The sequence below is a fragment of the Camellia sinensis genome, chromosome 9, assembly GCF_055761805.1.
Source record: "Camellia sinensis isolate YWXY chromosome 9, ASM5576180v1, whole genome shotgun sequence".
NCBI lineage: Eukaryota > Viridiplantae > Streptophyta > Magnoliopsida > Ericales > Theaceae > Camellia > Camellia sinensis.
Window position 1 is genome coordinate 107,988,715 of NC_138969.1, and position 12,064 is coordinate 108,000,778.

The 12,064-nt window shown below is 42.1% G+C and overlaps 1 protein-coding gene across 1 annotated transcript; it reads left to right on the plus strand.

The window, feature by feature from the left end:
• Positions 1-998: 998 nt before the first annotated feature.
• Positions 999-1,694, plus strand: LOC145799677 (uncharacterized). Its single transcript, XM_082889286.1, has one exon. It carries the CDS (start codon positions 999-1,001, stop codon positions 1,692-1,694), a length of 696 nt encoding a protein of 231 aa, XP_082745412.1.
• Positions 1,695-12,064: the final 10,370 nt, after the last annotated feature.

Sequence of the window (12,064 nt, forward strand, 5' to 3'; positions counted from 1 at the left end):
TAGTTTAGGGACATCATGTTTCAATTAGCATTCTCTATGTTTGCATCCATTTGTATTGCATGCACCGAGGCTCAGTTCATCATTCTAACTGCATTGTTGTTGTTTAAGACATTCTTTGAATGCATGCTTAGACCGCATGCTATTTAATTGATTCATATGCCATAATAGTAGCTGAGCCTATTAGTTGCATATCGCATGTGTTGCATTAGTCATATTGCATAAGTTAGGAATCATGCATTTTTTTCTAACTCTTTTGTTTACTTTGGCTTGGAGTACTAGGTGAGCCTTTACTCGCTTTAGCATATTGCATGCATGTGATTGTTGCCATGTCTAACATGCTTACCATGAGGCTAATTGCTTAATTGATAAACTGCTTGAATGCTTGTGGATGAAGGCTTGTTGCTTGAATTGGAATAATTTGAGCAATGTTCATAATGCATCACTTTTTCAAGTGGTACATATTTCGAAACAATTTTCAAAACAAACATGACTCAAGTGTTCCAATTTTTGCAAGTTAGTCTATACTTGTGTGTATGCACATCACATAGTAATGCTAGCCTAATAAATCGGAACAAGTGCATATAATGTTGATAAAAATCATATTATGATTAGTAGATGCTGATCTTTGATCGGGTGAGCGGGGGTGCTCAAATGTATTCATGACCTTCCCCTCTCGTACCTAAGTTCCCGCAAAGACAATCTTGATGATGACGGACACATGGCCTTCGGCACGAGTCATGGGTTTCCTAAATTTTCCCAAAATAAAATATTTAGGTGGCGACTCTGTATCTAGCAAAGCAGTCCAATTTTGGCATTTTTTATTCAAAATCAATTTTCCAAACGATTTTCCAGATTTGGACTCTTTGGTGTTTATAAATTTCACATCGCACTTGTGAGATTAGATTCAGAACCACGGGAGTCTAAACTGTAGGGCTTATATTCGAACTTTCGAAAGGCTAGCACGAAAAAGTTGAGCTACAAAGGCATTAGTCCGAGAGATGAATGGGGCTCTTCGAGAGTCCATGGAAATACTTCAAGCCGAGCAAGCGGCGAGGACAATAGAGGGGAAAACTCGAACTTCCTTCTTGAAGAAGGAATTCTTCTGTTCTAACCCCGCCAAGTTTAGTGGTGGGCCTAATCCAATGAAGGCAGACGAATGGCTGGAGCAAATTATTAAGTCATTTAAGATTCTAGATATTCGTGATGGAGAACTTCGAGTGGCCTTGGCAGCTTATCAATTAAAAGGAAAGGCTGGTCAATGGTGGAAACCCATAAAGCATAGAGTGGAGCGTACCTGGGAGGCATTCACCCACTCCTTCCAGGTGAAATTCTTGCCTCCCATAACAAGAGAGAGGTTGAGGAAGCAATTCGAAGACTTAAGGCAATCAAACACACCAGTGGCAGAATATGAGGCCACTTTTACTAGCTTGGCACGTTTTGCACCCGAGCTTGTAGCGACAGAAGAGCGTCGGTGTCTTGAATTTGAGAAGAGATTGAGGCCCAAAATTTTGATGAAGGTGATGGTTAATATGTACCGGGAGTATGATCGATTGGTCGAGGCTGCAACCCATATAGAGATTATGCTAGAGGCCGAAAAAGCGAGGCAGAATCACAAGAGGCCAAGTTACACCAAATCTAGGGGTGATACAGGGTCTTCTAAGAGATCTAAGGGTTCTTTTTCTTCATCCTCTTAGTCCACACCCCAACAAGCTAAATCATCAAGGTCTATTTCTATAAGAAGTTTGGGGAGTGCGAGTCCCTATCGTGTCACTTGTTTCAGATGTGGCTAGCAAGGTCACATGGCATCAGACTACAAACAGAATCCTAGTCATCAACAACCAACTCATTCTCAAAGTCAAGCCTAATAGAGGGGCCAACTACCTGCTGTAGACACCCCATTTTTGACCGACCTTAAGAATCAGACGTCACTAATTGAGCGCTCGGTGATGATGTATATTGTGCTCGTTCTGAGGTTTCAGAGTCTCGGCTGCGAGCCTTGCCTCCGGACTTCGGGGCTCTTTTGTGCTTTGCCTCGGTTCGCGAACCAGGTCCTGTTTTCTCTATTTTCTCTTTCCAAAGGGAGGGAGAGGTCTCATAGACCATCTCTCAGTGGCCGTAGGCTACGTTTCGTGGTTGTAGGCCATTTTTCCCATTTAGAGACTAGTTTTCGATTTTTGAAGCCATCGGCCGTGTGCCTCGGTTAGGGACCGCTTAACTACCTCTGTTTGCTCCGGTTTTTGGCATACACCTTGTTTTCTCTCTTTTGAGGGACATTGTGGCCCGAGAGACCATCTTCGTGGTCACACGCCACTTCCGGTACCTAACAGCCTATTTTTAGGGCCCCAGGCCGCCTGTTTTGGCCCCCGAACTCTCGTTTTGCATCAGTTAGGGTTTATTTTTGGTATGGACCCTATTTTCATTGTTTGGAAGGTGGTACTATAGTGGGAGAACATCAATTCTTTTGGAAATCATTTTCTCTCTCCTCCAGCCAGTTTTCTTGATAGAAAGCTGGTTTTCCTCACTTTTGGGCCATAATTTCTGGTCTCTCATACTACCATTGTGTTGTACTCATCTGGGAGGCCACGAATATGGGTAGGCCGACCAGCTTTTCTTCCTAACCCTTTTAAACCTTGCTAGAAAGATGGTTTTCCTCTCCCCTGGGCCACAATTTCTGGTCTCTCACCATACAGCTGTATTCTACTCATCTAGGAGGCCACCTTTCTGGTATGGCTGACCAGCATTTCACCTTGACCCTTTTGACCCCTGGTCGGCCGACCAGGGGGAGTGGTCGGCCAACCACCTTGGCTGGTCGACCAGCCTTCTACTTTTTGGCCTTCTTGAGTGCAACACAGCTGTGCCAACTGTGAAGCATTTGACCCATCCTCCGAGATTTTGACCCTCTTGTTTGTCTTCTTAAGGAGGTTTTGACCCTTTTTCTTAGCTTCTAAGAGAATCTTGACTCTTTTGTCAAGCTTCTTGAGGAAGCTTGACCCTTTTGGTCTAGCTTCCTCAAGAAGCTTGACCCTTTTGGTCTAGCTTCCTCAAGAAGCTTGACCCTTTTGCTTAGCTTCTTTTAGAAGCTTGGCCTTTTTACTTGAGGCTTCTCCAAGAAGCCTTGGCCCTCTCCCTCTATAAAACAAACCCTCCTCTCCATTTGCAAGGGTTGAAGAATTTGGTTAAGGCACTTTGCCTACAACTCTCCATATCTCTCCATCCCAAGCTCTAAACTCCATCATTCTTGGCCATTTGCACACCAACCCTTAGCACAACACCTCCACCATCCATCCAAACATCTTGGAACTGATTTTCAAAGGTTGAAGGCTCACCATCTTGGTCCAGAAGTTGCTAGAGGTCTTCTCTACAAGGGTAAGTCTCTATTTCCCCATTTTTGCATTATCTTGCTTCATTCTTTAGCCTTATTTGAAAGCATTTCTGGGTTTCGTCTTAAACTAAAAAGTGTCTTCTTTTGAGCTCCTCTTGAAGTTTGATTAAGGACACTTTTCTGTTTGAGGTCATCTACCTCCTTGTATGCTCCATCCCTCTTTGTAGGCTTATTTTGCTTCCTATCTTAGCCTTGCTTGCAAGCATTTTCAATATTTGTCATAAACTGAAAAGAGTCTTTTTTTGAGCCCCTCTTGAAGTTTGGTTAAGGGCATTTTTCTGTTGGGGGTCATCTACCCCCTTGTATGCTTGTTTGCCTCTTGTTTTGAGCCTTACATCTAGGCCTTTGTTTCATGCTTTGTTTGGCCTCCTAGCCACTAAAATCCAGTGAATTTTTAGTGGCTAGCACACTGTTTTGAGAGCCAAAATCAGAGGGGGGTGACCCCCTCTCTTCTTGTCTTGATTGTTGGCCCTTTTGGCCTTCCAAAGGGGCCCCTACTTGCATGTTGTGAAGTCACATTTCAGGCCCTATTTGGTGAGTTTTAAGGTCTGCCTTAGCTCTGTCTGGAGCCCTTTTGGCCATATTTCGTGTCCCTCATGCATGTGTGGAACAATCCTCTTCAAGGCCTTTCAAAGGGACCTTTCATTGCATGCTTCATTGACCCATTTTAGGGCCCTTTTGGTGAGTTTTAGGACTCTCATAACTGATTTCCAAAGGTGGTTTTGCCATGTTGCATGTCTATCTTGTATGTGTTGAACAACCCTCTTATTGGCCTCTCAAAGGAGCACCTCATTCTAGCATGTGTTGACTGAGTTTACATGGATTTTTGGGGTTTATTTGACATGCCATGTTTCTTTTTTTTGGCTGGTTTGGTGACCTCTCTTGTGCTTCATATACATATAGTGAAAACCATGCTTACTAGCCTATGTTGCATGTTGTTTTGGCCCTTCATGTTAGCACTTTTTGGCCATGCCTTAAACTGATCTTAGGCATATTTTGAACTGCTTTAGCTCTGTTTTTGGGTCTCGTGGTCGAATGGTGTTTGTTTTGCATGCTTGTGGTTCAATACACTTGCTTAGCTTTGAGTTTCGGGGTCCATTACATGCATATACTGAGGTATTTCCTTGTTTTGGGGCCATTATACATCATATTTCAGAGCTTGTTTAAATGCCATATTGTCATGTTTTATACTCTTTAAATGCGTTTAAGAGTCGGGCTTGTATGCCTCATTTACCGACCATTGAATGAGCTCCATTTCGTTGCATTCTGAGCCATCATTTTAGGCCATTTCCCCACTGTTTCAAACCTGCCTAGGGTCTGTTTGGGGTTGGTTTTACCATTAGTGCATTGCTTTGGGTACCTCTAGTGTAACACACTTCACTAGTTTCGGTACCCGGGCCCCCTAGCTTGCATTGTGTGCCATATTTGCATGATTCGGGACCATCTTTTACACCATTTTAGAGCTGTATCATGTGCCATTCTATGCCATGCTTCATCATTTGCCATGCTTAGTTAGAATTGCATGTTGTGCCTTAGGATCGGTCCTTCGCATTCGTGCATGTTTACATATATTTCGGTTGTCTCATTTTCATCATATGGCCACTGATGTGAGTGTGGCTGAGGTCCACGCATATTGGTATAAGTCCATCTTGCATTGTGTTTGCCACTTAGTTCACGTTGTTGCATGATTTGATCATTGTATTGCGTATGCCTTGTTCGTTCCATTGTGTTTGTTAGTCTTCATATGCATTGCGTATGCCATATAGAATCATCTTGCGTTGAGTATGTCGTTGATTATTTCATAGCATTATGTATGCTAGTAGCATGTTTGCATGTCATCCCTTGCATGTTTGCGCCCTTCAGTGGCATGGCATCTAGGTTGCATGTTAGAGTTGCATTCATACATGTCATGCATGTTGCATTGTGTTTGGAGTAGGGTTTAGTCCAAGCACGGGAAACGAGGGACGTTTCGTACTCCAAGTAACGAATCATGCCTCGATTCTCGGTCGCCGACACTCTTGACTATCCATGATAGAGTCGTTGGCTTTAGTTTGCTTATATGTGCATTCATGTCCCATTGAGTCGTGCAATTCGACTTCTCAGCCATCATGCATCGAGATGCGTGATTGGTGGCACGAGGATCGAAGTCTACACTCCTTTGAGCTTATGCAAGGACGAAGAGAGTGATCTTGCACACATATGTTGAAAATACCTTGCTTTCTCTCCCTCTTGCCTTTGTTGCAAAAAACACTAGAATCCAGGGGCAGAAAGTGGTCGGCCGACCAGGTTTTCTAGCAGGCCCACCACCTTTTTTGGTTTCCACCACAAAGGGTGGTCGGCAGGTGTTTCCCAAGCCAATATCTGGTCGGCAGCCTTCCCAGGGTGGAGTTTCAGCCTCTTGGAGCCTTGTGCAAATTTCTAAAATCAGTTGCAAACAAAGGCGAGACGAGGCATCGCGATAGAATTTCCCGACGATGTGACTCGAGCATGCATGCATCCATCGTCACCCAAAACAGAGCCGAGGTAGTCACATTCATGTAGTTTACATGCTTACTTAGCTAGTTTGTTAATTAGTTAATGTTGTGTAATAATTAGCTGTAGCTGTTATTTATTCGGACTGTATTATTTATTCGGACCCCTCGAGGGAGGCAATGTTGTAATAAGTGTGCGTGTGTGTGATGTATGTCTTCCAACCCTACGTCTTTCTCCCTTTTATTTATCAGCTTATGATGGTTAGATTAGGGCATGTTTCAATTAGCATACTTATGCTTGCATGTTTGCATTCATTCATCTATCTTGCATGCACCGGGCTCGGCGCATCATACTAACTGCATTATATTTCAATTCTGAGTTGAATACTTGTTAGTTGTAGCATTTCACATGCCATCTTTAGAATAGCCGAGCCTATTGTAGTTGCATTCCTGCATGTGTTGCATTAGGCATTTCAGCATAGTTAGGATCATACATGGATTTCTAACATAGCTTCTGTTTTGGCTTGGAGTACTCGGTAAGTGTTTATGTTTTAGCATCCTTGCATGTCCGTGAGTAATTGCCATGATAGCATGTTTACCATGAGGCTATTTGCTTATGTGATATACCTGCCTGAATGCCTATGGGTTAAGGTTGGATTATCTGAATTGGAATAATGCATTGACTGTGAGTTTTAAGCCCACTTGAGAGTGGCAAACCATCACGTTTTCTAAGCCCACCCGAGGGTGGCAAATCCACGTCTTAGCCTACATGCGGGTAGCACTATCAAACCATTTTCAAAATAAACAAACATGAGATGTGTTGTTCCAATTCAGGCGATCCAGTCTATACTTGTATGATGTGCACATCACGTAGTAAATCTAGGCTAATAACCGGAATAAGAATGCATAATGCTTTCAAAACTCGATATCATGGTTAGCAGAGGCCGATCTTTGATCGGGCAAGCGGGGGTGCTCACGAAGTGACCTTTCCCCCTCGTACCCAAGTTCCCGAGCCGAGGCAACTTTGGTGATGATGGACACGTGGCCTTAGGCAAATGAGTCAGGGTTTCCTAAATTCTCCAAAATAAAATATTTAGGTGGCGACTCTGTATCTAGCAAAGCAGTCCATGTTTGGCACTTCTTTCAAAAAAAAATCTGTTTTCAAAAACGATTTGCCAGATTTGGACTCTTTGGTGATTCATCGGTCTTGCATTGCACTCTGCAAGATTAGATACAGGACCGTGACATTTGAGTCCTGAACTGTAGTGAGCCCATATGAACAGAACGGGATTTCCCTCCCAGGGCGTTCGTGGGGACGTCTACACCTACGTGCTACCATTGTGGGCAATTGAGTCATATGAACAGATCTTGTCCACAATTGGTTGGAGCGGGGAGTACTTCGGGTTCTCAAAATTCTGGGGGTTATCAAGCAAGTCAAGGCCAAAGACAAAACTATCAATCAGTTCAGTTTGGGCAAACATCGAGGGTAGTGCAAGGAGCCACTCTAGCACAGTCAATGCAACTAACCAATACTTCGAGAGATGATTAGGGTGATCAAAGACCCCAAGGATGAGTCTATACTGTTACTACTCCTGAACAGTCACTTGGACCATCGGTGATAAGAGGTACCTATCTTGTTTAAAACACATGGGCCAACGATTAGAATCTTCACTTATGGTTGAGTCACCACTTGAGGGTCAAGCTGTTTTGGATAGGGGGTGTATAATCGAGGTAGCTGAACGTCAACTCCCTTTTAATTTTGTGTTGTTAGAAATGTCAGGCTTTGATGTCATTCTTAGTATGGATTGGTTGTCCTCTTATTGTGTTATTGTAGATTACTACCGTGAAAGGGTTACGGTGTGTACCGCAGGAGGGGACTGTTTTTATTTTCTAGTAGATAAAGCTAACGGAGGGTTGTCACCATTGTATAACCCATGAACTCGGGGTAAGCTCGGTTTCCTTCTTGCAACCATCGTAGATGATGACAATAATATGATTTGGGGGATGTTTCCTAAGGTAGTTTGCGAGTATTCAAATTTTTTCCTAAGGACCTCATCGTGAGGTAGAATTTTCTATAGATTTAGTGCCGAGAACAACACCTATCTCAATGTCGCCATATAGATTTGCCCTAGCAGAACTGCTTGTCTTCAAGGAGCAGTTATAAGAATTGTTAGATAAAGGTTTTATATGTCCTAGCACCTCGCCACAGGGAGCATCGGCCGTCTTTGCTAAGAAGAAGGATGGTTTGTTGCGGCTATGCATCGACTAGGTGTGTGCGCGATGCGGGTCAGTGTGGTTTAAGGGTAAAATAAAAACCGCATGGCGGGTGGCGGATTGACAAAATTGACATTAAAAATTTCCATTTTGTTTATCAAAAACCGACAGTTCAGTTGGCAAATAATGGCAATTTTGACTTGACGGTTCGGGCGGATTGGCGGTTTATAATAAGCAAGTATACATAAACATTCAAATACTCAATATTTCAGCCAAAACATTTTTTGCCCACGTAGTTAAGATTTCTCAAACATTTTTTATACTTAGACAATAGTTAACAAATTACACATTTTTTTATTATTGAGCAACAGTAGCTCACAAATTATATATATATATATATAGAAAAATGTACCCACACACACACACACATATATAGAGAAAGAGAGAGAGACCATACAGAGAATCCACAATATCAAAAAAAATAACCCATTAAGAAACAAAATCTGACTCATAGACAAAGAAGCATTAAGAAGATAGAATAACGACTTAAATAGAAACAAAGAGTATTTACAATTTCTTCCATTGAAACATGGTATCATAGTGAACAAACCCTAGACCTTGTTCTTCCCATGTTCCTTAGCCATGGATGAATCCTCTGAATCAAACTGAACAAACCCTAAACCTTGCTCTTCCCATGTTCCTTAGCCACCTAGCAAGAAAGTATAGTTCCAAATTTGCAAAAAACGTCTTGCAAGCGAGCACTAGTAATAGAAAGGTTAAGGTTAGCGATGGTGTCGATCGAGGAGGAGCAAGAGAGGAGATAGAATAATCTGATGAATGAGATGACTTAGAATACCAACCACGGATATGTGAGAGGCATGTCAATCGGCAGCGATCGGAGACGGAGGTGAGTCGATCGAAGACAAAGGCAAAAGGGGTGAGATGGAGAGGTGCTTGAAACCCTAGAAAGAAATTGACCGTCTCTTTCTCTCTCTTCCAAGGCAGTGTCATGAGCCTTATATATACATAGGTGGTGCGGGTCAGTTTGGTTGGCGGGTTAGAGTTTTGAAACTGCCACCCATGCCGCTTGCCAACTACGGACCCCCATCTGCCCAACCCACCCGCCAGAACTAAAAAAATGCACGATTCGGCTCGAATTGGTGAGGTTCAGTGTGGATTTGGCAGTTTTGGCGGTATTGTGCACAGCCCTAGCATCGACTATCGTGAGCTCAATAGGGTCACAATTAAGAACAAATACCCTCTACCCCGAATAGACGATCTTTTCAACCAACTTAAGGGTTCTCGGTGTTTCTCAAAGATAGATTTAAGATCAAGTTACCATCAGTTGCGGGTAAAGGAGAAGGACATTCCTAAGACAGCTTTTCGTACCCAATATGGTCACTACAAATTTCTTGTAATGCCATTTGGTTTGACTAATGCCCCTACTACCTTTATGGACTTAATGAATCGAGTCTTCCGAGATTATCTTGATAAGTTCGTGGTAGTTTTTATAGATGATATGCTTATTTATTCGCCTTTTGAAGAGGAACATGAGAGACACCTTCACATCGTCCTGCAACTCCCTAGAGAACATCGGTTGTATGCCAAATATGAGAAGTGTGAGTTTTGGCTCTCAGAAGTGAAAATTTTGGGTTAGGTTTCGAGGGAGGAAGTTACTGTGGATTCTTCTAAGGTTGAAGCAATGCAACAATGGAAACAACCTAAGAATGTCTTCAAAATTCATAGTTTTTTGGGTCTTGCCGGGTATTATAGATGGTTTGTGAAGGATTTTTCCACTCTAGCGACGCCTTTGACAAAATTAACTAGAAAATGGGTGAAGTTTCTTTGGAATGAAGCATGTGAGAAATCCTTTTTAGAATTAAAGGCTAGATTAACTACTGCACCTATCCTGATTATTCCAGAAAGAGGAAGAGGGTATATCATCTATTGTGATGCTTCTAAAGAAGGGTTAGGATGCGTTTTGATGCAAAAAAGAAAAGTTGTAGCTTACGGTTCTCGCCAACTGAAAACCCACGAAAGGAACTACCCCACTTACAATCTTGCATTAGCCACAATCATCTTTGCCTTGAAACTTTGGAGACACTATCTTTATGGAGAGAAATTTGAGGTATTTTCTAATCATAAGAGCCTCGTGTATTTGTTTTCTCAGAAAGATTTGAAATTGCGCCAGAGGAGGTGGATGGAGTATATGGAGGACTACGATTTTGAATTGCACTACCATCCGGGAAAGGCAAACGTAGTTGTTGAGGCCTTGAGTAGAAAGTCTATGAGTACGATTGCTAGCCTTGCCATTGGAGAGTGGAAGATGTTGGGTGACCCAAATGAGTTTGATGTATAACTTGGTGGACCACCTAGTCAAACTGCATTGATTTCAATTTTAGCTCAACCAACACTAGTCACACGAGTTTTAGAAGCACAGCAAAACAATCCAGAAGTGGAGGCTATTAGAGAGGAATTCTTACAAGGAAAAAAAGAAAGAGGGTTGAGGGTGCATTCAGACTCAAGTATCCGATATGTAGATCGCCTCTTTGTCCCACAATCTTGTAGAGATGACGTACTACGAGACTTCCATAACTCCCGTCTTGCTGTTCATCCTGGAGGTACAAAAATGTATCGTGACTTATGCCGTCAATTTTGGTGGATGGGTATGAAAAAGGATGTAGCTTTATTTGTGTCTAAGTGTTTAACTTGTTAGCAAGTCAAAGCGGAGCATCAAAAGCCAGCTGGGTTGTTACAACCCTTACCTATAGCCAATGGAAATAGGAACACATTACAATGGATTTTGTGTCTGGTCTTCCTAGAACTCAGAAGAGTAATGATGCCGTTTGTGTAGCAGGCCGACTAACCAAGTCGGTACATTTTCTCACAATGTGTATGAGTGATTCAATTGATTACTTAGCAGAACTTTATGTTAGAGAAATTGTCCGGCTTTATGGTGTTCTAGTAAGTATTGTTTCGGATAGGGATCCTTGCTTCACAACACGGTTATGGAAGAGCTTTCAAACCATCATGGGAACTCAATTAACCTTTAGTACAACTTACCATCCTCAAACCGACGACTGGACTGAGCGCACAATTCAACTTCTAGAAGACATGTTGAGAGCTTGTGTACTAGATTTCAAGGGGTCATGGGAGAAATATTTACCATTAGCTAAATTTGCATATAACAACAGCTATCAAGTTAGTATTGGGATGGCACCTTTTGAGGCTTTGTATGGGCGTCCATATAGATCACTTGTTTGTTGGACTAAAGTAGGAGATTCACCCTTGCTTGGCCCAGATTTAGTTCGTGAGACTACAGAGAAGATAGCTCTCATTCGAAAAAGGTTAGTCACAGCACAAAGCTGGCAAAAGAGTTATGTAGATAGAAGAAGACGGCATTTATCCTTTGAAGTAGGTGATCATGTGTTTTTGAAGATATCTCCTAGAAAAGGTTTGATGAGGTTTGGCCGAAGTAGAAAGCTATCACCTAGATTCATCGGTCCTTTTGATATCATTAAAGAAGTGGGAGAGGTTGCCTATCATCTTGTTTTACCTCCACAATTATCCGGAATGCATGATGTGATTCATATCTCTATGCTTCGTAAATATTAACCCAATCCCTCACATGTTTTAGATTGGGCAGACTTAGAAGTGGATGAGAATGATTCCTATGAGGAAAGGCCTGTAAGGATTCTAGATTCTTGAGAGCAAGTATTAAAAGGCAAGACTATTCCTTTAGTCAAAATATTATGGCACCATCATGGAGTAGAAAAAGCCACTTGGGAAAGAGAAGCTATAGTCCGAGAAATATACCCTGAGTTGTTTAGAGATATGTAATCTTATTGACTTTATGATGTTAATGATTGTATTGTGACTAATAGAATGTGAATAAGCTTTTGGTGAATGTTATGTGTTGTAATTATAAGAGGTTTACGAGTTTTGATCATTGAGAATTTAAATCCTAGTGTTATGATGATATTATGATGAATAGAGA

What these genes read in the sequence shown, in the direction of transcription:
- LOC145799677 (XM_082889286.1), top strand. Translation starts at nt 999, where the DNA reads ATGAATGGGGCTCTTCGAGAGTCCATGGAAATACTTCAAGCCGAGCAA.